The sequence below is a fragment of the Mandrillus leucophaeus genome, unplaced genomic scaffold (assembly GCF_000951045.1).
Source record: "Mandrillus leucophaeus isolate KB7577 unplaced genomic scaffold, Mleu.le_1.0 Scaffold77, whole genome shotgun sequence".
NCBI lineage: Eukaryota > Metazoa > Chordata > Mammalia > Primates > Cercopithecidae > Mandrillus > Mandrillus leucophaeus.
The window spans coordinates 6,985,909-7,007,188 of NW_012108363.1; the positions used below are offsets into that span (position 1 = coordinate 6,985,909).

General features: G+C 39.3%; 1 protein-coding gene across 2 annotated transcripts in view; it reads right to left on the reverse strand.

The window, feature by feature from the left end:
- Positions 1-1,465: 1,465 nt before the first annotated feature.
- SGCD (sarcoglycan, delta (35kDa dystrophin-associated glycoprotein)) overlaps positions 1,466-21,280 on the reverse strand; it is a 429,759-nt gene continuing 409,944 nt past the window's right edge. The window contains exons 7-8 of one of the 2 annotated variants that reach the window (XM_011966718.1): positions 10,119-10,242; positions 1,466-8,311 (exon numbers count right to left, since the gene is read on the reverse strand). In XM_011966718.1, coding sequence (XP_011822108.1) covers positions 8,138-8,311; positions 10,119-10,242 — 298 coding nt within the window. In that variant the 3' untranslated portion in view covers positions 1,466-8,137. The remainder of the gene's footprint in view (positions 8,312-10,118; positions 10,243-21,280) is intronic. The other variant, XM_011966717.1, reaches the window with a different exon arrangement.

Sequence of the window (21,280 nt, forward strand, 5' to 3'; positions counted from 1 at the left end):
ACCAAAAATAACCCAAAGGCTGAACTCAGTTGCTTTATGGGAATGGGGTTTCTTTTTCAAAATCTCCAAGCAAATGGGACTTCTATGACCTCACCATTTCTGTTAAGAACATCAGAATCTGGCTTCTTCAGAAGTGCATCTAGCCAGCATAATGATGGATAGCTTCTGCCTTTTCCTTCTAAAACACGAATTCCTTAAGAAGTATGTCTCAGCTTCTTCATAGCCTCAAAAAAGGAGAAACCTGACGAGGGGAGGTGGTCGATCCATGAAAATCTTTATTCCCTCCCTCACGGAAAGCCTAGATTACAATTAAGTTAATTTTGTGTTCACTAAATTTAGATGTAGCAACACTTCCTGTTACTTTTCTAGAATCTTGCATCTCTTCCAGAGAGCCAGATTTTTGGCTCTGCTGAGGTTAGTCCTATGAGACCTGTTAATGGTATCTATTCCTGGCTTGCCATTTGGATGTCTAAACCATTAAATAGGAAATCCTTGACTGACTGACTGACTGTAGAGTCTTTTTCATTTTTGACTCATCCCTTTACTAAGGTTTTGCCAGGGGGGAGGGGGTGGTTGAGTCAGGCAAGCACTGGCACTGGGGCTGAGTCTTTTGGGTATGGTGAGGAGCTCTATCCACAATCCTCCCGGAGGACCAGATATGTGTTGTGGAAAAAGCACATCAGAGCGGGATGGACCGCAGCCTCTTTGCTGCTGGAGCCCTCTAAGCTCTGGGTGAAGGCAGGTTGACAGCAGGGCTTTAACAAGGGCATTCTGGTTTCTAATCTTCAAAATGACTTTGTCTTTTAACTCTTACAGATCAAACCCTGATCCCTTTGCTTAGAAGATGAAAGCATTCCAAAGAAACCAAGCCATAAGGAACTTCAGATGCATTCATTTTCTCCTTTCCTAGTAGAAACGCCACCAACCTCATTGCTGAATCTAGGATGCCAGTGTAAAATATACAGGTTCAAAGTTAAAGAGTGCCACTTTAAAAATAAGAATTGGCAAATGAGTCTCATTTCCAACTCAGATAAATTGGTAGTGACGGCCTGAGTGCTCTGGGGAGGCTAATTCTGCACCTGGGAAGGGTATGGCCCGTTAATGATGGCTGCCAAGGTGTGAGGCCGAAGCCATTACGGAACCAGAGTGGTCAGCTCAGCTCCCACATTGTATGGCTAATGCAGACAGTGAATCCTGGTCGTTCTTTCTTATAGAGAAACAGAGACAGTGATAGAAATGAGCTTCCATTTGATCCCTTCCTTGAGTTTTACCACAAGTAAAGGTAGAGAAGAATACTGACCAAATAGTTTCAAAGATCAAAAGTAAGATATGTGTCTTTTGAAGGGAAGTATAAAGAGATGTATGTGTGCAGAAATGCTGCCTTGTTTAGCCACACCCACAGGTAATTGAGTATTACAGTTGTCTCCTAAATGTGAGGCTAACAACCCAGGTATTTTCCTATCTATTTTTTTTAAGCTTGACTAAAGCATACACAGAACAAATTAATTTTCTGTTGTTGTTCTAGATTCTATTATTGAGGCAGGCTTTCTATATTTCCCCTTGGGTATCTATACTTTAGTATAGATGCTGTCACTGTGAGAGACTACAGAAAGCAGGGAAATAGCAGTTCTATAGCTTCATCTACCAAAGAAGATCTAGTTTAAAACCTAGTAGGGGACATGTCCCAACAACTTGAAAATTAGTTGGACATGTGGTGACTTTATGGCGTAGTGGTCAGGAGTTAAACCTACATTCCAGCTCTGCCATTTTCTAGGTAGTGGCTTTGGGCAAGTTTCTTAGCCACTGTAAGCCTCAGTTTTCACATCTGAATATTGGAACTATATTAGAACCCAACTCAGGATTGTATTGAGGATGAAATAGAAGAATGTATGTAAAATGTTTAGCACAGTGCCTAGCAATAGCTCCATGAATAATAAATATTCTTTAAACTGAAGAATAGAATGTAACTCTTCCCATGTCTTAGGGTAGGCTTCAGATCCAGGACAATCTCTTATATTTTGCAAGATTTTGTGGGGTGGTTCTTTTTGGGGAGAAGTTTCATAGATTGGCTCAGATTGTCAAAAGAATCCATGGCCCCCCAAAATGTTAGAACCCCATGAATTAGATGAATATGGGAACTAAAGAAACACTGTCTTCCTTGTTGACAAGTGTCATCTTCCTGCCCTCAGACAATCCTTTGGCTACAGTGTTCCCATGGAACCTAATAGACCAGTATGGAGTATCTCATTTTATGAAATTCTGAGCTATCTCCGATTTCACCAAAAAACCCCAAATGTAGAAGTAGAATGTGAAGACATTGGAAGGTGAAGGACTATTAGACAACTCTAAGCATGTGGGGTATATTTTAGATTAAGCAGATGTTTTCTCTTCTCCCAACGAAGTCGGCCTCATATTTGTGTTATTAAGCTGACCTTAGCTAATGTTCAGTGATGAAGCCAAATTCACTCACCTACTAGTGAGGCTGTGTACATACTTAATGAGGCATTTGGAACCCCACTCTGGCTTCCTATTGCAACAGGTGGATTTAGACACTAAACATGCATCTCGTTTACAGTGACTGTTTCTTTGTTCTATTCCACCTGCAAATCTCAAAATGGGTTATGATATTACTGCTTGCTGGGCTGAAGTTGAGGAGCAGCAGTGAGCACTGTTGTTGGAAGGTTTGAGACTGTTTATTGATGGATTTGATAGCATCATTAGTACTGTATTATGACATCACACTATTGCATCAAGGGCTCATGACATTCTTGCTCTTTCTCAAATAAGGATGCTAATTTCCTCCTATTCTGTCAATATCTACAAAAGGAAGGTAGGCGGAGAACCAAAGAAAACAGCATGTATGAGCATGAGTTGCCCCAAAAAGGTTATTTTCTTTTACATGTGTGCTCTAACAATACTCAAAAGGAGGACCTCCAACAAGTAATTATTTTCCCTTTGCCATTCAGACCTGCCTTGAGAAATTTCAAGGACTCCATTATGAAGAAAGCTTTTAAGAACCATAGAAATCACATTGCTTTTGAAAGTGCGAACGCGTGTGGTGTGCTGTGCTGGCTTGAAGCAGCAGGCTTCAGACTGCTTTATCTCTTATCAGTGATTTGGCTTTGTGCATGAGAAATTCAGAGGCAACTGTATAATTTTAAATTCCGATTACTGCAAAGAAAGAGATGCATCTGACATCCCAATGCCGTGGCTTTGACTATTTTAATGGAAATATGTTGGAACTAGGGGAACTGTCCACCAAGGAGATAGTGATGAAAGACCACAAGAGAGACATTTTATCTTCGAGATAAAAGGCCTGTTTTCGAAGGTTGTTTCTTATAACTTTTTCCCAACCTGCTACTAGGGCACCATGCAAATGTATCATTCCAGGAGCTGTTCCCTTATCCTTTTTGTGCCTAATATTTCTTGGGACAGGGGGAAGAGGGAGAACTGGTCTTGTTTAATGAAATTTTTGACCTTTCATAGAGCCTTGAAAAATCAGTATCAGGTGCTGGAATGGATCTATTTACCTTTTTGGTCCAAACCTCATACTACCTTTGGCCTGAAATCAAGCAGGATACTCTGATCTAGCTGCTGCTTAGGGCAGTGTTGCCAATTTAATTTTATTTCAGCTGTTTCCAAATAAAAGGCTGAGGTGATTCCCTTAAGTGACTTTGATTAGGGTCTGGTAAATGGGGGATTTTTTTTACATTAAAAAAAAAATCCTTCCTCCCCACCATGCTACTCATACTTCTAAAGAATCATCCATAGCTGATACTTTTTTTTTTTTTTTAAAACAATATTGAGTATGAAGCCCTGGATGAGCAAAAGGGACGCTGACCAAACGGATAAATGTCTGATAGGAACCTGCCTTACCACACGGAAGCAGAGATGTCAGAATATGTCTTTTCAATTTTTTTTTTTTTTTGCATTCCTTCTACACCAGAGAAGGAAGACCCAGATTCTTAGAAATAAAGCCAAACTGGCATTCATCTTGTTTCTCACAGCATCAGCTTGATAAAAAGAATTTTACTGTATTTTTTTGTCCCCTTGTATTTTAAGTTGCTTTTTCCAATATTTCCAATTCTTTATTGGTCCCACTAACCCTTCAAGCCTGGTGTGGCTGTAGGAACAGTACACACAGTGGCAGTGTTGATAACTGAAGTGATGTGGGCTAAAAAGATATGTTAAGTCAAAACTATTCTCCGGAGGACCATGGAATGGGCATTCCTCTGGACTATGGGAGGGTGAGGTGGAAAACTTTATATGAAGATAGACAGCAGAAAGAGCCTACAGGAAAGAGATTCTAAGTTTAATCCATAGGGTCCCCTACTTCACTTCTCATTACACAATGATGCTGACCTGCAGAACCTGGTATGGTCTATCTATAAGGGTCTTGGAGGATCATAACTTTCCTTTTTCACTGAGCTTCCACTAATCCCATCCTCCCTGTTCCCAGGAATCCTCTGAGCCTGTGTTTCTCTGGCAGGGGGATCACTTACTTCCACATGTCTTGGAAGGCAGGCTTTCCACATGTAACATAAGGAAGGGTTTCCTTCCTGAAAGACTTTGCCAAGTAACTATATTCCCAAGCTTACAAAGAAATGTAAGTGTACTCACTGCTGTTTGGAACTGTGCTTTCTTTCCTGCTATATCCAATGCATACCATAAAATCCTCTAGGTCGGGGTCAGGAAGCTTTGTCTGTAAAGGACTAAACAGTAAGTAATCTATGATTTGTGGGATACATAGTCTCTGACACAACTACTCCATCCTGCTGCTGTAGTGTAAAATCAGAAAACAGGTAAATGAATGTATGTGGCTATGTATCAATAAAACTTTATTTACAGGAAAAGGTGGTGAGTCAGATTTGGTTTCCAGGTCATAGTTTACCGACCTCTGCTCTAGGGTCAAACCTCAAGCAAACTTTGGTCTATGGTTGCTGGATATGTGACAAAAATTATCCAAAGAGAAAATGACCTAAAGGATGTTCAAAGCCAGTTGAAGTTTATAACATCTATCCCTTGGGTAACATAACAATTATAAAGCCACATGTCAGGCTTTTACCTAGGTAGATGTCACTATATACCTAGGTAGATGACACTATAAGGGCTTTTGAAAACCTCTGTGATACTTGAATAGTTTCCCAAGACTTCTATGACTTCTTGAACAGATATCAAATAGAAGTAAATGTTGAACATATTTGGAAATCAGGTTTTAATTTGTAAAAATCTTCTGAACAATATTAACATACTAGAACTTCTAGTATATTGAAGATTCATTTGGACTCTTTGTTATGATACCAGCTGTTTAATATACCCAAAGGTACGATTGTCTAGAAAATATCATATATAAAGATTAGAAAGAATCTCATTTTTTAAAAAGTAGGCATTAGTAGATTTTAATGTAAAAGCTTCCCCCCCAACCCGCCCAAAAATTCAGGTAAAATTTTTTCTCATGACCATGGACAAATATTCTAGTTTGAGGGTGTTGGGATAAAAAGATGTACATTGAGAAACTTATGCATTTTACTACCAATTTCTGAAATCTGAACAAAATGCATAATTTAACTCATATCAAATTTCCTGCTTATTACTTTGTATATTGTGGTCACTTAGCATAAATGAAAAATAGAATTTTATATCTGTTCCCAACAGGTACTTGATTTATATTGTTGATTGCTCTTATTTTTATTCTATTTGTGATCTCACTACCCTTAGGATTAAATTTTGCATGTGGGATCACACCAGTCTCTTTTATTGGCATACAACTTTTGATGCTAAGCTCATTCTTTTACGTGGTAATTAGAACAAAATCTAAGGAAAAAAGGTTCTGGGAACTTTTTGCTTTTTTGTCATCTAAAGATAATGAACTTGAGAAGGCAAAATGCAAAGACAGTCCACTTTAAAAAAAATCACCTGTCTTAACCTATCTAGCCACAAACGACTTTGTAGCTATTATTGTTCATCTGAATGATATGGGATAGGTGCTCCTAGTAGCCAAGGAGGGCGTTTCCCGGCTTGGAAAAACCCTGTATTGATACATACAGATTCTGGCAGCATGGCCCTATGGAATATTAATTATACTGATCCAAAGTAATCTGATGTCTTTTATGGTTTTCCTTTTTAGACCTTAGTGCTACAAGCCAACCTATCACTGGGTCTCACCCCTAAGAGTGACCAGCCCAACTCTTCTGCATGAGATATTGAACAAGAGTGCTTGGAGTGAGTTTGGGGTCTGGACACCAGCAGCGTCACTGGCCAGGCTGGGACCCACGCTGCTGTCCCCCACCATCCACTTCTAAGTGACTAAGCAACACACAGTTTGCTTTTACATCCCATGTGTGCAAATCTCAGCCTGATGCTTGAGTGTCATCTCAAAAAATATCAAATCTTTTATTTCTCTCCTATCACAAAACTTCCCTTGCTTGTAAAGTATGAAAAAGTAAAACCTTGTTGAGGGAAAAGAAAAATCCAAATGCCACCCAGGCCTACAAATACTACTTCATTTAGGCTTGCAGGGCCACTGCTTTCCAAATGGCATCCAGAACTCTCTAAGCCAGTGATGAGTTCATTCTGCGCTCTTTGAAGTCCACATCTGCCAGCCATTTGGCTTGTCTATTGGCTTTTAAGATGTCCAGTCATAACTAAATCATTCCCCTCCAATTACCCAAAATAAATGATAGGTAACAAGATAAATAAGATGTGCTTCTCCTTGCTGAGTGCATTGACTTAAGGCATAGGCACATTTCCCCCTCTTTGAACAGAGATGGTGTAATCCCCTGTCCCAGCACAAGAGCTGGCCAGGGTGACCCTGGAGCATGATGATGAAGGTGGGGTGATGAGAGGTAGCTGATGGCGGGAATGAGGGTGCTGCTTCCACATACACGGAAGCAGGTACTGCTGGGCCCCAGGGGACACAGTGATTCTAATAAAGACACTCAGTTTGTATTATCTTTCAGTGAGCAATTCTGGTGGCATGTAGTGCTTCTTAGAGAAAACATAATAGTGTATTTAGGAATATGAATATACCAGCACTGAAAAAATATATAAGAAGATCAAAGTCAGAGTTTGTGCATGCCTTTAAAAATAAAGGGCATGTTTTGACATTACCCACCAATCCCAAGAAACATAGTAAACATAAGTAGGTTCCTTACGCTACTCTTAATTAGACTTCCAGGCTGCTTTTGGGGTAGGAGTTCTGCTTTTAGGGATTTTGATTGACCTGACCGTTGTGGGTTGAAATCTTTTGGTTAAAGTCAGAAGGGAGAACAGAACAGCTTTTAAGCCATTTTTCCTTTAAACAGAGACATATCACCCATTTGTTCATTGCCCGTCAGGCCATTGAGTAGCTTCCAGCTGACTGAGGAGCAGCTGTTATCTTATTTTGTGCTGATTTACAGCTCCTAATTTGACTGTGGGAGAATCTGTGAGTTTGGAGGGAGCAAGATAGCAGAAGTTGGGTGAGCAGTTCAAAATTTTGCTGAAATTCATCCTCATTCATTCAACTACAAAAACCCCAATAGGTTTGGTAGCCAAGGTAGGCCAGCCATTTTGAGTTCCTATGGCTGACTTCTACAGCATTGCCAGTCCCTAGCTTGAAGAGGGGGAAGTTAGCCAGCCTTACTAAAGCTAAAGCAGGAAATCAAATGCCTATTTTTGATATATAAAGGTCTCAGAGCTTGAGTGCAACTTTGAGATTCCCGCCATCACTCCCTCGTAATAACACTAAAGGAGAAGATCTGCTACTTGAACATCTAGATGAAGTTTGTCAGTGTCCAATACGCTGTGTGATTCTGAATAGTCTGGGGAATGCTGGGACATGATGTGTGTTTAGATTTTTGTCACACAGGTGGTGGGGATGGGATGGAAAATGACAGTGGATATCACAGGGTCACCCATGGTTCCTTTTGTACTGAAACCTCATTTTATACAGAGGATATATATATTTATTTATATATATTTATATATATTTATATCCACCCACACGCGCAAACACACTCAAGCACACACACACGCGTACACACTCACAAAAGGTCTTTGATAGGCTTTCTGTGTTCTAGTAAAAATAGCTGGCAGCCAGTGTCTAAAGCCAAAAAAGGCCTTTATGCTGCCGACAATGTCCACTATGGATAGTCTTTCAGAGGCAGACACTTGTGTTTATCTGACAAGTGGACCCAGCTCCTGCCTGAGACAGGAATAATCTCCCATTGGCGCAGACGCAGATCTCGAAGACCTTCTGCCTCGCTCCTGTAGGCGTGTAGGATCCGTGAGGCAGTCTAGGTAGTCTAATTTTCGCAGCATCTAACTTAATCTAAAGAGAGAGAATAGGAAGGAAAGCATCGGTCAGAGACCATCATCTCTTCTCTTGACATTCAGAAACAACAGATGTTCAATTCAACTGACATCTAATGAGCACCTACTGTGTTGATTATTTTTGGTACTGGAGATTTGGATACTTACAAGACGGAAAGTTTCTACGTTCACAGAAGCTTAGATTCCAGCAAGATAATACTGCATTGGTCTATGTTAGCATTTTGCAAAAAAAAAAAGTCATACAGAATGTGAATAGAGTCCTAGAGTCACATAAACTTGAAAATGTGACATTTAACACTTTTCTTTACTATGGGACTTCTCAGATCCTACTATGACTGTGTGCAAGGTGAGTGCTCAAGAAGAGAATAGAGTATGTAACATTTTCCAACTTTTAAATGCTAGTGAGCCTTTCTGCTTTTTTTTTTTCTTTTTCTAACAATTTATGGGGCTGATGGTCTATAGAATATACTCTGAGGAAAACATGCCTATAAAAATAAGCAGTGGTGGAAGGTGCCATTAGATTTATGATTACAACTGATTCCTCCAGAGTTCAAATTCTGATAGCTATAAACTGCATATGTGAAGTAGCCACTATTTTTATATGTGTGTGGTTTGCAGTTTGTGGCTGCTTGAAGAGGCAGTTGTGATAATTGAATGCTCTATCTCTTCTAAAACAAAACAGCAAATGCCACACCAATCCAAAGGGGGACTTTCATATCCATGGAGTGGATATACAGGAGCAGGTAGAGACTGATAACCTCTCTCATTGAATAGTCACGTGGAATAGCATTTTTCTTAAACAGATTTTTTACTCTATGACTAAATAGCAAAGTCCACTTACAAACACTTTGAAGGCATTTTTATTTTTATTTTTAAATTTTTATTCTATTTTTTTTGAGACGGAGTCTTGCTCTGTCGCCCAGGCTGGAATGCAGTGGCGTGATCTCAGCTCACTGCAAGCTCCGCCTCCCGGGTTCACGCCATTCTCCTGCCTCAGCCTCCCGAGTAGCTGGGACTACAGGCACCTGCCACCACGCCTGGCTAATTTTTTGTATTTTTTAAGTAGAGACGGGGTTTCACCGTGTTAGCCAGGATGGTCTCGATCTCTTGACCTCGTGATCCACCAGCCTTGGCCTCCCAAAGTGCTGGGATTACAGGCGTGAGCCACCGTGCCCGCCTGAAGGCATTTTAAAAAGTTTACAGACAAATCATACTTTGGGGGTGGGTAGTAAGTGGCTTGTCTTGCTTGGAAAAACACAAGGAACATTTCTGTTCACCCAACTGGGCTTGTGTTGGCATAAGAGAATGAATATCTGCAGTGTTTCATTCCCTTGCTGCCTAGTCTTACCCTATTAAGTTTTGGCTTGTTCTGGTTGGGACAGCTGTTCAATCTGCCTCCCCATTTTCAATGAAAACAGAAAACGTGTGACACCAAGTAACAACAAGTAAATTAAGTTCATCTTGAGCCAGATGTGTATAATATATACAGCTTAATTATCTTGGCTAACAAAATCTTATTTTAAGGTGACAAGAGGGAATTTGAAAATAGCATTCATTTTCATGGTCATATAATTCTGTACTTGGAATACATGCCGTTATCTCTGCATTTTACAAATAATCATCACTTTGATGGATTGTGGGTTCGGCTTATAATCATGCTGCTCAATTAATTGTTGAGAAATAAAACCTGCTTGGCTCCTTTTCTTGATATGCCATAGGATCCAACTCCGAGGTCAACCAGTTATGGGAAGGGTTGGCCTACTGGAGCTGTAGCTCTTTGAACTTCTGTCTTTCTCACCCCTCACCTCTCCATCTTTGGATTCCAGTCTCAGCTCTGTCCTGCAGGTGGCTTCCATATTGCCAGCTTCTGCATTGATTTCTACTCCTTTTGGGGCCTCCATCACTAGAGACCGGGTTGGGGACTCCAACCTGAAAAACACCAAAGATCAACAATAAAGACCCCTTTTTCTTTTTAATACAAAAGGAAGTTCATACTCAAGGACATTAACAGAGCATTCCAGTATTTGATCAGAGAATTTGTTAAAGTTTTGCTTTACAAACCTGGTCAAGTTTATGACAGGGAACATAATAAGTAAAGGTTTTATGTTCATTGCATTTTACAAAAGCTGTAAGGAAGGTGTTCTAGGATCCTGGCTTCATTTTATCTTATATGCAATTGTTGTTTTACTGGTATAATTAATCAAACTCTTATATAAGTTTACCAAAAAAAAAAAAAAAAAAAAAAAAGGCAATCCCGGGTCTAAACCGAGTTTCCCGGAATTGGTAGGTATCCTTTCTACTTTGTCCTGCTTCTGTATCTTCCATGGAGGCAGAATCATATAAAGAAAATGGGTGTAGGAGTCTGACATGCTTGGAGTGAAGCCATGGGGTGGCTTTTTTCCTTTACCTCCTCTTTCTTTTCTAAAATCTCTTAAAGCCTCAGTTTCCTCATTTATAAAGTGCTTCAAATAGTGCCTGACACAATAGAAATTCAAATATGTATTATATATTACTATTACTGCTGTTGCTGTTGTTACAATACCAACCAATCATAAGAAAGCCTCAGGCCTTAACCTTCAATGCAGGTGTCATTTCTGCATTGCAGAAAGGGTCAGTGCCTGGCAGGGGCTGGGGAGGGGAGGTAGTCTGACTGCAAAGGGACAGCATAAGAAAAACATGTTTTGTGTCATGGAACTTGATTGCAGTGGTGGTTACAGGTCTCTATGTGTTTGTGAAAACTTCCAGATGAGTGAATTTTATGGTATGCAAGATAAAAAATAAATCGAGAGGAGAATCAGCCACATTCTATGCTAATTATGATGGCAAAACAGGATAATACTCCTCAGGAAGCTTTTTGCCTAATTCACATAATGAGAAAAACATTAACTCAAACCCAACCATCCCCTAAATATTCTAGATTTTATTTTTATTTTTCTTAGAAACAGGGTCTCAACCTGTTGCTCAGGCTGGAGTGCAGTGGCGCAATGATAGCTCACTACCGTTTCAAATTCCTGTGCTTAAGTTATCCTCTGGCCTCAGCCTCCTGAGTAGCAGGGCATGTGACATCATGTGCAGCTAATTTTTAAATTTTTTGTAGAGATAGGGTCTTGCTATGTTTTCCCAGGCTGGTCTTAAATTCCTGGGCTCAAGTGATCTTCCCTCTTTGGCCTCTCAAAGTGCTGGGATTACAAGCATGAACCATCATACCCAATTGATTTTGATACTATTACTAGATAGGAATGCATGAAGATCCTCCTCTCTGTTACAAAGGAAGTATCCTAACTTAGGAACAGAGACCTCAGCAATGGTTCTTAAAACACTCTGATCCAGACCAGTTTCCTGAGTTTAATTTCAGTACTTCTAACTTCCAGATACCTTAAACATGTTAAAAAGGAACATCATTCTCCTTGCCCACTGCTGACTTTGTTCTGTTTTTGCCACTGCCTCTGAATAGAGTGAAGTCTCTTGGGCCTCAGTAAGTGGCAAACAGAGCAAGATGACCAGTAAAATCCACTACGGGGCAACCCCCAGCCACATCGCACAAACGCCAAGAGAGAGCTCATCTACATTTTTCAGGTCTAGGTTCTTGAGGATTGCTTCCAGGCAGCAGCCTTCTCCCTTGAATTGTCCCCCCTACAATGAGTCAACTGAAGTCATCAAGAGAAGCAGTAGTCCTGGAGTACTTATGAAAGGATTGGCCTAAGTGTCTCTGTAGATAACTTTTTCTTCTGTGGTCTTACCCCTTTGGGTGTGGCAAAAATCCTCCATTCCCCACCTCCCCTCCTCTTAAGGCCTTCACCAGGTTGTGCTGAACCAGGTGCAGTTCTGCCCATTATTGTGGTTCATCTCGTTTGCATTTGGTTTGATAATGTCAGTGCAACAGAGAAGGGGACTCATTAGTAGGACAACCGAAAGTGATGTCTGTGCAGTATGGCCTGGTCTAGGACCCTAATCCAACTAACTAGAGCTGCCCCTGTGCTCTTGACTCCCTCTCACTTTTGAGATATGAAGATGGTTTTTGGCCACTCTCTATTTTTTCTCTCCTATACAGTCTGGTTGATGTACACAGTATATCCTAAGTTTTCTAACTCCTGTTTGCACTAATGTCGATACCTTTCTCCTTATAGGATGAGTTTGCGCTCTTACTATACTGCCTGCTCGCCCCTTATCAGTGGCACTGCCATCATCCCCCTTGCCCAGGTGACAGTCCTCCTATCATCTTTTCTCTTTCTTCCTTCTTCCCTCAGTTAATGTGGCTTTTAACTCAGAACTTCTCTGTTCTCAGAATCAAGCCATGGACTGACCACTAAATGACCATGGGCAAATCTTTCTTCCTTTCCCTCCTCTTTTCTTCCTAAAATTTCTTAGAATCATTCTCAAATGTGAGCATCAGAATCAGTGGGAGGGGTTATGAAAGGGTCACCTGTAACCTGGACTATTGTAACTGTCTCTAAAGTTTTGTCTCTAGTTTTTCCTTTTTCCCAGTGAACTTCACACAAAAATATATCTTCCTGAAGTAAGTTTTGAAAATGTTACTTGTCAAAACTTGTAGAATATGTTCTACAGTTTCCTTAGAAGAGATCTGAACTTCATTTAGAATTTGTTCTGATCTGTTTTTCTGGTCTTATTTCTTGCCTTCAATGTCAGCTATGTGTTATTGAGGGGTTAGTTACTAGGTGGTGACACTGCTGAGGGCTTTACATGTGTTACCTCATTTAATCCTCACCAAAATCTATCAATCTGGTGTTTCTATAGTCCCAATTATACAAACAAGGAATCTAAGGTACAGTAACTTGCTCATGGTTATACTCCTAGTAAAATGGCAGAGCCAAGATTTGAATTCAACTTAATGGACTCCAGAGCTAATATTTGTTTATACTATATTAGTACCAGAAAAACTGTATTTCTTTCTATGTATCGTATCTTTACCCCATTTTCTGTAATCTTTTCTTCAAGAAATTAATGCTTAAATTTCTAAAACCGATGTATGTAAACAATAGTGAGGTAATAGTAGTATATATGGCTGAGTGATGCATACTTCATGGTTATACAGTATTTCTTATAACTTGAACAGTCTACTTCAGCAATATCAAAATCAGGATATTTGGAATGTGTTCAAACTTGGTACATAGAGTTCAAAGTGAATGATTCAGTACAAACAGAATAGTTTGGTGAAAAAGAAAGCTTGAAATAGAAAAAAGTGTGGAGCTTACAGAGTTTTATCAGATGCAGGACTGGCATTTCAGATGGGCATTAGAATTCACTTTATTCTTGCCCATTGCCTAGGTCTCTGAGATTAGTAGGAGGGACCCAGGCCGGAAAGGTAGACTCAGAAATGACTCCTGCCTTTCCCCACATCTCAGCCGTGAAAGAACCAGGGTGGTGAGAAAGGGCACTACTCTGAAAGTGTCCTATTGTGAAAGGCAACAAAATAGAAATGATGATTTCCTGGAAGCAGAGACAAAAAAGGTAACCGGCTTTCTGTTTTACAACCCAGCTTAATGTCCTCTGATGTTCAGGCAGACTTAACAGAAGTTGTTCACATGCTAATCTTTCCACTGAGGTAAAGCTCCTTGATATGGTTTGGCTGTGTCCCCACCCAAATCTCATCTTGAATTGTAGTTCCTATAATCCCCACGTGTCATGGGAGGGACTTGGTGGGAGGTAATTGAATCATGGGGGTGGTCACCCCCATGCTGTTCTCATGATAGTGAGTTCTCATGAGATCTGATGGTTTTACAAGGGGTTTTCACCCTTTGCTTGGCACTTCTCCTTCCTGCCACCTTGTGAAGAAGGTTCCTTGCTTCCCCTTAAGCTTCCACCATGATTGTAAGTTTCCTGAGGCCTCCCCAGCCATGGGGAACTGTGAGTTAATGAAACATCTTTCCTTTATAAATTACCCAGACTCAGCTGGTTCTTTATAGCAGTAAGAAAATGGACTAATATGCTCCTACAAAAGCCCTGTGGAAACTGCAGAGAGCATCACTCTTGAAGTGATGACCATCACCCTCTGCCCGTAGATTAATGATCACAACAAAATTGTTTAGATGGCACGTAGTAAGGAAAAATGGAAGAAGGTTTCCTCCTGATGGGGGTGGCAGTTAAGGGTCCTGCTGGCTCTTGCAAATGAACACGACTTCCATTAGAAGAAACTGTAACCCTCTCAGAGGAGAAAGAAGAGCCTCACTGAAGAGATGCAGAAAGGAGGAGTGGCCAGGAAGGGTGGGAGCTGCAGCTAGGCTGGGCCAGGCTGTGCCATATCTTCAAGAAGAATGGTTCTCAAATGTAAGCATCAGAGTCACCTGGTGGGCTTATGAAAACAGTGCTGGGTCCACCCCCAGGGTTACTGATTCAGTAAGTCTAGAGGGATGCCCACACATCCACATTTGAAACAAGTTCCCAGGTGATGCTGATGCTGCTTATTTGGGGGACCACACTTTGAGAAGCACTGCTCTAGTCCAAGGGTCATAAACTCAGGTGCCCCCACCAAGACTTAAATAGGTGATGTCAGTGAGTAACCCATAAGAAAGCTGTAAATAAAATGACATTACCAGAACAGTAACATGTGGTATGTGGCACTGGCCTAAATGTGAATGAGGTGATGGAGATGCTATCTACAGGAACAGCTGCTGTTCTATCTAACGTGGCCAGTGGTTGCCAGGGCTTCTGATTTTAGTGTTTCCAAATTGAAACTGTTTTGAATTTTGATCTGAATTCTTACATTTTAGGAATAGAAACAAAGTAATATAAAATTATAAATATGGTATAAAGAATGACAATGCTGACCAGCGCAGTAGTTCACACCTGGAATCCCAGCACTTTGAGACGCCAAGATGGGTGGATCACCTGAGGTCAGAAGTTCAAGACCAGCCTGACCAACATGGTTGAAACCCCATCTCTACTAAATGCAAAAAATTAGCCGGGTATGGTGGCAGGTGCCTGTAATCTCAGCTACTCGGGAAGCTGAGGCAGGAGAATTGCTTGAACCTGGGAGGGAGATGTTGCAGTGAGCTGAGGTTGCGCCACCGCACTCTAGCCTGGGAGACAGATCAAGACCCCATCTTGGGGGATGGGGGAGAGAGAATGATAATGTTTCTTGACACAGTTATAAAGACTGACAATGGTTTTGTATAATTACCATCTTTTTAAAGAAAAAACAAATTTTGTAGCAACCTGAGCTCCTCTTCCTTATCCCTTCTATTTCCTTCACTCCCTGGGAGTAACAACTATTAGGAATTTTGTTTGCTGTTTTCCTGCTTTTCTTAATGACTAAATTTGCATCCTTAAACAATATACTACTATTGCATACTTCACACACAGAACAATTCCACTTTATAATTCTATAATGACTTTCCTTTTCCTCCCTCAATATGATGTTTGAGGTTATTCTACATTTCAGCACATAGCTGTAATTTATTCAATTTCCCTAGTGTTACTATATACCATGATTTATTTGTCCATTCTACTGTCGGACACTGGGTTGGTTCTGGGTTTTTGTTTTTACAAATGGTGCAACCATGAACATTCTTGTGTATAGCTCCTCATGCCTGAATGCAAAAGTCTCTTTCAGACTCATGTGGGAGAGTGGACTTGCTACTCCTAAGGATCTGCATATCTACAGCTTTATTAGATAATGACAAATAGCTCTGCAAAGTGGTTGCTCCAATTGACTTTCCCACTAGTAGTGTATAATGTTGCAGTTGTTCCACTTTCTTGCTGACATTTGATACTGCTAAGTATGAAATGAGTGTGAAATGGGATGCCATTGTCTTTTAAAACTGTATTTACCTAATTATTAATGGAGTTAAGCATCTTGTCATTTGTAAGGCATTTGGGATTTTCTTCAGTGAAATATTTTCATCCATTTTGTTTATTTCTATTTTTGTCTATTTTGATTTTTGTGTGGTTTGTGGAATACTTTTATATAATCTGAAAAATATTTAGCAGTTCTATGTGTTGACAATTTCTTTCCGTTTGTGGTTTGTCTTTTATATTTAGCATTTGTGGATGAACAGAGGTTTTACATTTTAATGCAGACAAATTTATGATTTTTGGAATAGGGATTGTGCTTTCTGTGTCTTACTTGAGCATTCCTTCCCTACACTGAGGTCATGAAGCTCTTCTATATTGTTTTCAAAGGTTTTATGTTTTCTTTTTTCATTATGTCTCTAATTCATCAGGTATTTAATTTTGTTTATAGTCTGAGGTTGGGGTCGAAAGAGATGGACATTATCTTAACAGATGTTGAAAAAGCCAATATTTAGCTCCATCATAAATAATATTCCTATACGTTGATGGCTCTATTTTGGGGGTTTCTAGTCTACTCTCTTTGTCTATCCCTGCAAAATATTGTTTAATTAAAAATTGTAGGCCGGGCACGGTGGCTCACACCTGTAATCCCAGAACTTTGAGAGGCTGAGGCAGGTGGATCACGAGGTCAGGAGATTGAGACCATCCTGGCTAACATGGTGAAACCCTGTCTCTACTAAAAAAAAAATACAAAAAATTAGCCAGGCATGGTGGTGGGTGCCTGTAGTCTCAATTTCTTGGGAGGCTGAGGCAGGAGAATGGTGTGAACCTGGGAACCAGAGCTTACAGTGAGCTGAGATTGCACCACAGCACTCCAGCCTGGGCGACAGAGCAAGACTCCATCTCAAAAAAAAAAAAAAAAAAAAAAAATTGGAGCTTACTTATTTGAGTTTTAAAATTCTTTATACTTCATAAGGCAAGTCCTCTTACCTTATTCTTATTCTTATTCTTATTCAAGAATGTCTTAGCAATTCTTGGGTCTTCCACATACATTTTGGAATGAACTTAAGTTTCATAAGGAAATTCTGTTGGAATTTGGATGGGATTCAAATTCAATCTGTGAACACTGTAGCTATCTCTAATTACTTATGTTTTCTTTGATGTATTTCAATAGTTTAACCTTTTGTAGCTATTGAAAATGGTATTTTTTTGGCCAGGCGCGGTGGCTCACACCTATAATCCCAGCACTTTGGGAGGCCGAGGCGGGCGAATCACGAGGTCAGGAGATCCAGACCATCCTGCCTAACACGGTGAAACCCCGTCTCTGCAAAAAATACAAAAAATTAGTCGGGCGTGGTGGCAGGTGCCTGTAGTCCCAGCTACTCGGGAGGCTGAGGCAGGAGAATGGTGTGAACCCAGGAGGCGGAGCTTGCAGTGAGCCGAGATAGTGCCACCGTACTCCAGCCTGGGCAACAGAGCAAGACTCCGTCTTCAAAAATAATAATAAAAAGAAAAGAGTATTTTTTTAAACAGTATTTCTCATTCTCCTGTTCCCTGGAATATAGATATCCTATTTTCCTGAAATATGGATATCTAATTGACTTTTTTGGTATGTTGATCTTAAAAGTCAACACCTAGATAAGCTGTTTTTCATAATCTGTCTGTAGATTATTTTAGGTTTTCATAGCAACTATAAATTATGTTAATTTGTGAAAGTTTTATATCTTTTTTTTTTTTTTTTTTGAGACAGAGTTTCGCTCTTATTGCCCAGGCTGAAGTGCAGTGGCACAATCTTGGCTCACTGCAGCCTCAGCCTCCCAAGTAGCTGGGACTACAGGTGTCCACCACCACACCTGGCTAATTTTTGTATTTTTAGTAGAGACAGGGTTTTCACCATGTTGGCCAGGCTGATCTTGAACTCCTGTGATATCGAACTCAAGTGATCTGTTTCGGCCTCCTAAAATGCTGAGATTACAGGCAGGAGCCACTGCGTGTGGCTATCATTTCTTATACTAATTCTTTTTCTTTTTATACTATACTTTCTAGAACCATACAATACAGTGTTGATTAGAAGAAATGAAAACCTTGCTTCTTCCTCACTTTAAAAAGGAAATTTTCAACAATTTACCATTAAGTATGTTTTTTGTTCTAGGATTTTTCTCCCCTAATGCCTTTTAACAAGATAGTTCTCTTCTATTCTCATTTTGCCAAAAGTTTCTATCATTAATTAATGTGAATTTTATCAAATACTATTTAATCAAGTGCTATTTTATAATATATAATGGAATATCTATTAAGATAATATATTTCTCCTTAATATATTAATGTGGTGAATTATATTAATTTTCCAACAACCATCCATTCCTGTGTTTTTGGCTTGAGCCCAACTTTGTCATTATGTATTATCTTTTCTATATATTTCTGAAAATATTTCATTATTTTTGGTAATTTGCATCTGTATTCATAAGAGTGTGTTCTATAATTTTTCTTTCTTGTAATACCAATGTCAGGTTCTATCACTTTTCTATAATCCAGAGTTATTTATGAAAGATTAGAATTATTTGTGCCTTGTATGCTTAAACACATTGATAAACCCTCTGGCATGAAAAATATATGTTTTTCCACTAAAAAGAATAATTATAGCCTCATAGAGGTTTGGTGTTTCTTCTCCAGTTGGTTTTTGTAAGTTAGCTTTTTTTTTTTTTTTCCATTTCATATAAAGTTTTAAAGTTTATTGACAAAGTTTTTTAAAAATAATATCCTTATTTTAAAATGCTATTCTCTTTTACAATGATAAAGATTTTTAAAAATAAAAAATAAAATGCCCCCTGCATTTGTAGCTGTCTTTTTTTTTTTGGTCCCACATGTTTTTATTCATGTCTTTTTCCCTTGAACAGTACTTCCAGAGGTTTATTTTATTAGTCCTTTCAAAGAGCTAACTTTTGGGTCTGTCAATCTGATCTATTTTTATGTTTATTTCTAGTTCATAAATTTATCTGTTTTGTCCCAGATAATTCTCCAGTTTTAAGTTCTAAAATGTGCTGTTTTGTTAATTTTTGCCTTTCCAAATTTTAATATATGCATTTAAGGTTATGAATTTTTCTTTGGCATCCCAAAGGAATATTTATAATATAGGTGTAAATGTTTTCTAATTTTAATATGACTTCTCTTTTGGCCTATGAGGTTTACAGAAGGGTGTTCTTTAGTTTTAGAAATATGTAAGATTTATTAGTATAGATTTCTAGTATTTCTAGTATAGACTGTCAGTTTTTGAACTGACGATCTTGTAATAGAGAACATTTTCTGTATAACATGAATTCTTTAAAAACAGAGCCCCGGCGCTTAGCACTCCTAGCACTTTGGGAGGCTGAGGTGGGCAGATCACCTGAGGTCAGCATTTCGAGACCAGCCTGGCCAACATAGTGAAACCCCATCTCTACTAAGAATACAAAAATTAGCTGAGCATGGTGGTGCATGCCTGTAATCCCAGCTACCCTGGAGGTGGAGGTTGCAGTGAGCTGAAATCACACCACTGCACTTCAGGGTGGGCAACAGAGCAAGACTCCATCTCAAAAAAAAAAAAAAAAAAAAAAGACCACCTTTTTGGCTCAGTATGTATCAATTTTTATAAACCTTGCATGCTTATCTGAAGAGAATGTGTGTTCTTCAGTCGTTGGTGCCATATTACATGTCTTATTAACTCAAGTAATTTAGTTGTTCCACTCAAATTTTTTGAATATCCATATATATTTTTATCTGTTTTATCATTTACTAAAAGAGCCATGTTATTAGATACATACCGGCTTAGAATTGTTCTATCTTCTTTATCTTAATATACAGTGATACTCTTTGTTTCTTGTAGTGCTTTGTCTTAAAATTTATTTGTCTATTGTGTAGTTGTTCCACTGTGCTTCTGTTATTTGACTTGGACACATTTTTCTGTCATTTTAAATATCAACTATTCTGTTTTAGATGTCTTTCATATAACTGAATTTTTAAAAATTTCAGATGACTTTTTATTGAGGTAAAACTTACAGTGAAGTGCACAAATCTTAATAATATACTTTGATGAATTTTGATAAATGTCTAGTTTCAGGTAATCACCATCGCATCCATTACCACTACCCTAGGAAGTCACCTCATGCTTCTCTGCATTCGCACCCACCACCCTCCAGTGGCACGATTCTTCTGATTTCTAGCACCACAAGTAAGTCTTGCTTGTTTTTGAACTTCATATAATGAGAACAATAGTTTTTACTCTTTTATGACTTTTGAAACTAGAGATTCTTCCGTGTGGCTCTGTTCATCAGTTGTTCATTCTTTTTATTGCTTAGTAGTGGTTGATTGCATGAATAGACCATGATTTGTTTACCTACTCTACTGTTAATTGATATCTGGTTGTTTCCAGTTTGTGGCTATTTTGTAGAAAGTACTATGAACATTCTTACACAGGTCTTTTTGAGGAAAAGTTTTCATTTCTCTTGAATAGGCAGCTTTGAGTGGAATGCCTAGGTCACAAGATAGGCTTGTCTTTAATGTGTGTGGTGAGGCAGCATCTAAGATGGTCCCCAGGAACCCTTGTCTCCTGGCATTCATGCCCTTATGTTATTCTCACCCCTCAACATGGACTGGATGTAATGACTTGCTTCTACACAAATAGAACATGGCAAAATTAATGGGATATCACTTATGAGCTTAAGATGTAAAAAGACTGTGGCTTCCATCTTAGGCTCTTGTTCTCACTCTTTCAATCTGAGGGAAGCCGGCTACTATGTTGATAGCTGCCCTGTGGAGAGGCCCGAGAAACTGAGGGAGAGGAGGCCATGAACCCAAGAAAAACTAAGGTGTTCAGTCCAACAGTCTACAGAGAACTTAATCCTGCCAATGACCACTGGAGCGCGTTTGGAAGTGGACCCTCCTCTAGTCCAGCATTTGATAAGATCACTGCCCTGTCCAATAGCTTAACTGCAACCTCATAAAAATCTTGAATCAGAGGCATCAGCTAAGCTGCACCTAGATTCCTGACCTACAGAAAATGAAAGAATAATAAATGTCTGTGGTTTTAAACTGCTAAGTTTAGGGGTAATGTGTTACACAGCAATAGATTAATAACACAATTAGAAATTGTCAAACTATTTTCCAAGATAGTTTTGCAGTTTTACATTCCTATCGCCATTGATGTTGAGTGCCTTTTTAATTATAGAAATTTTGGTGGCTA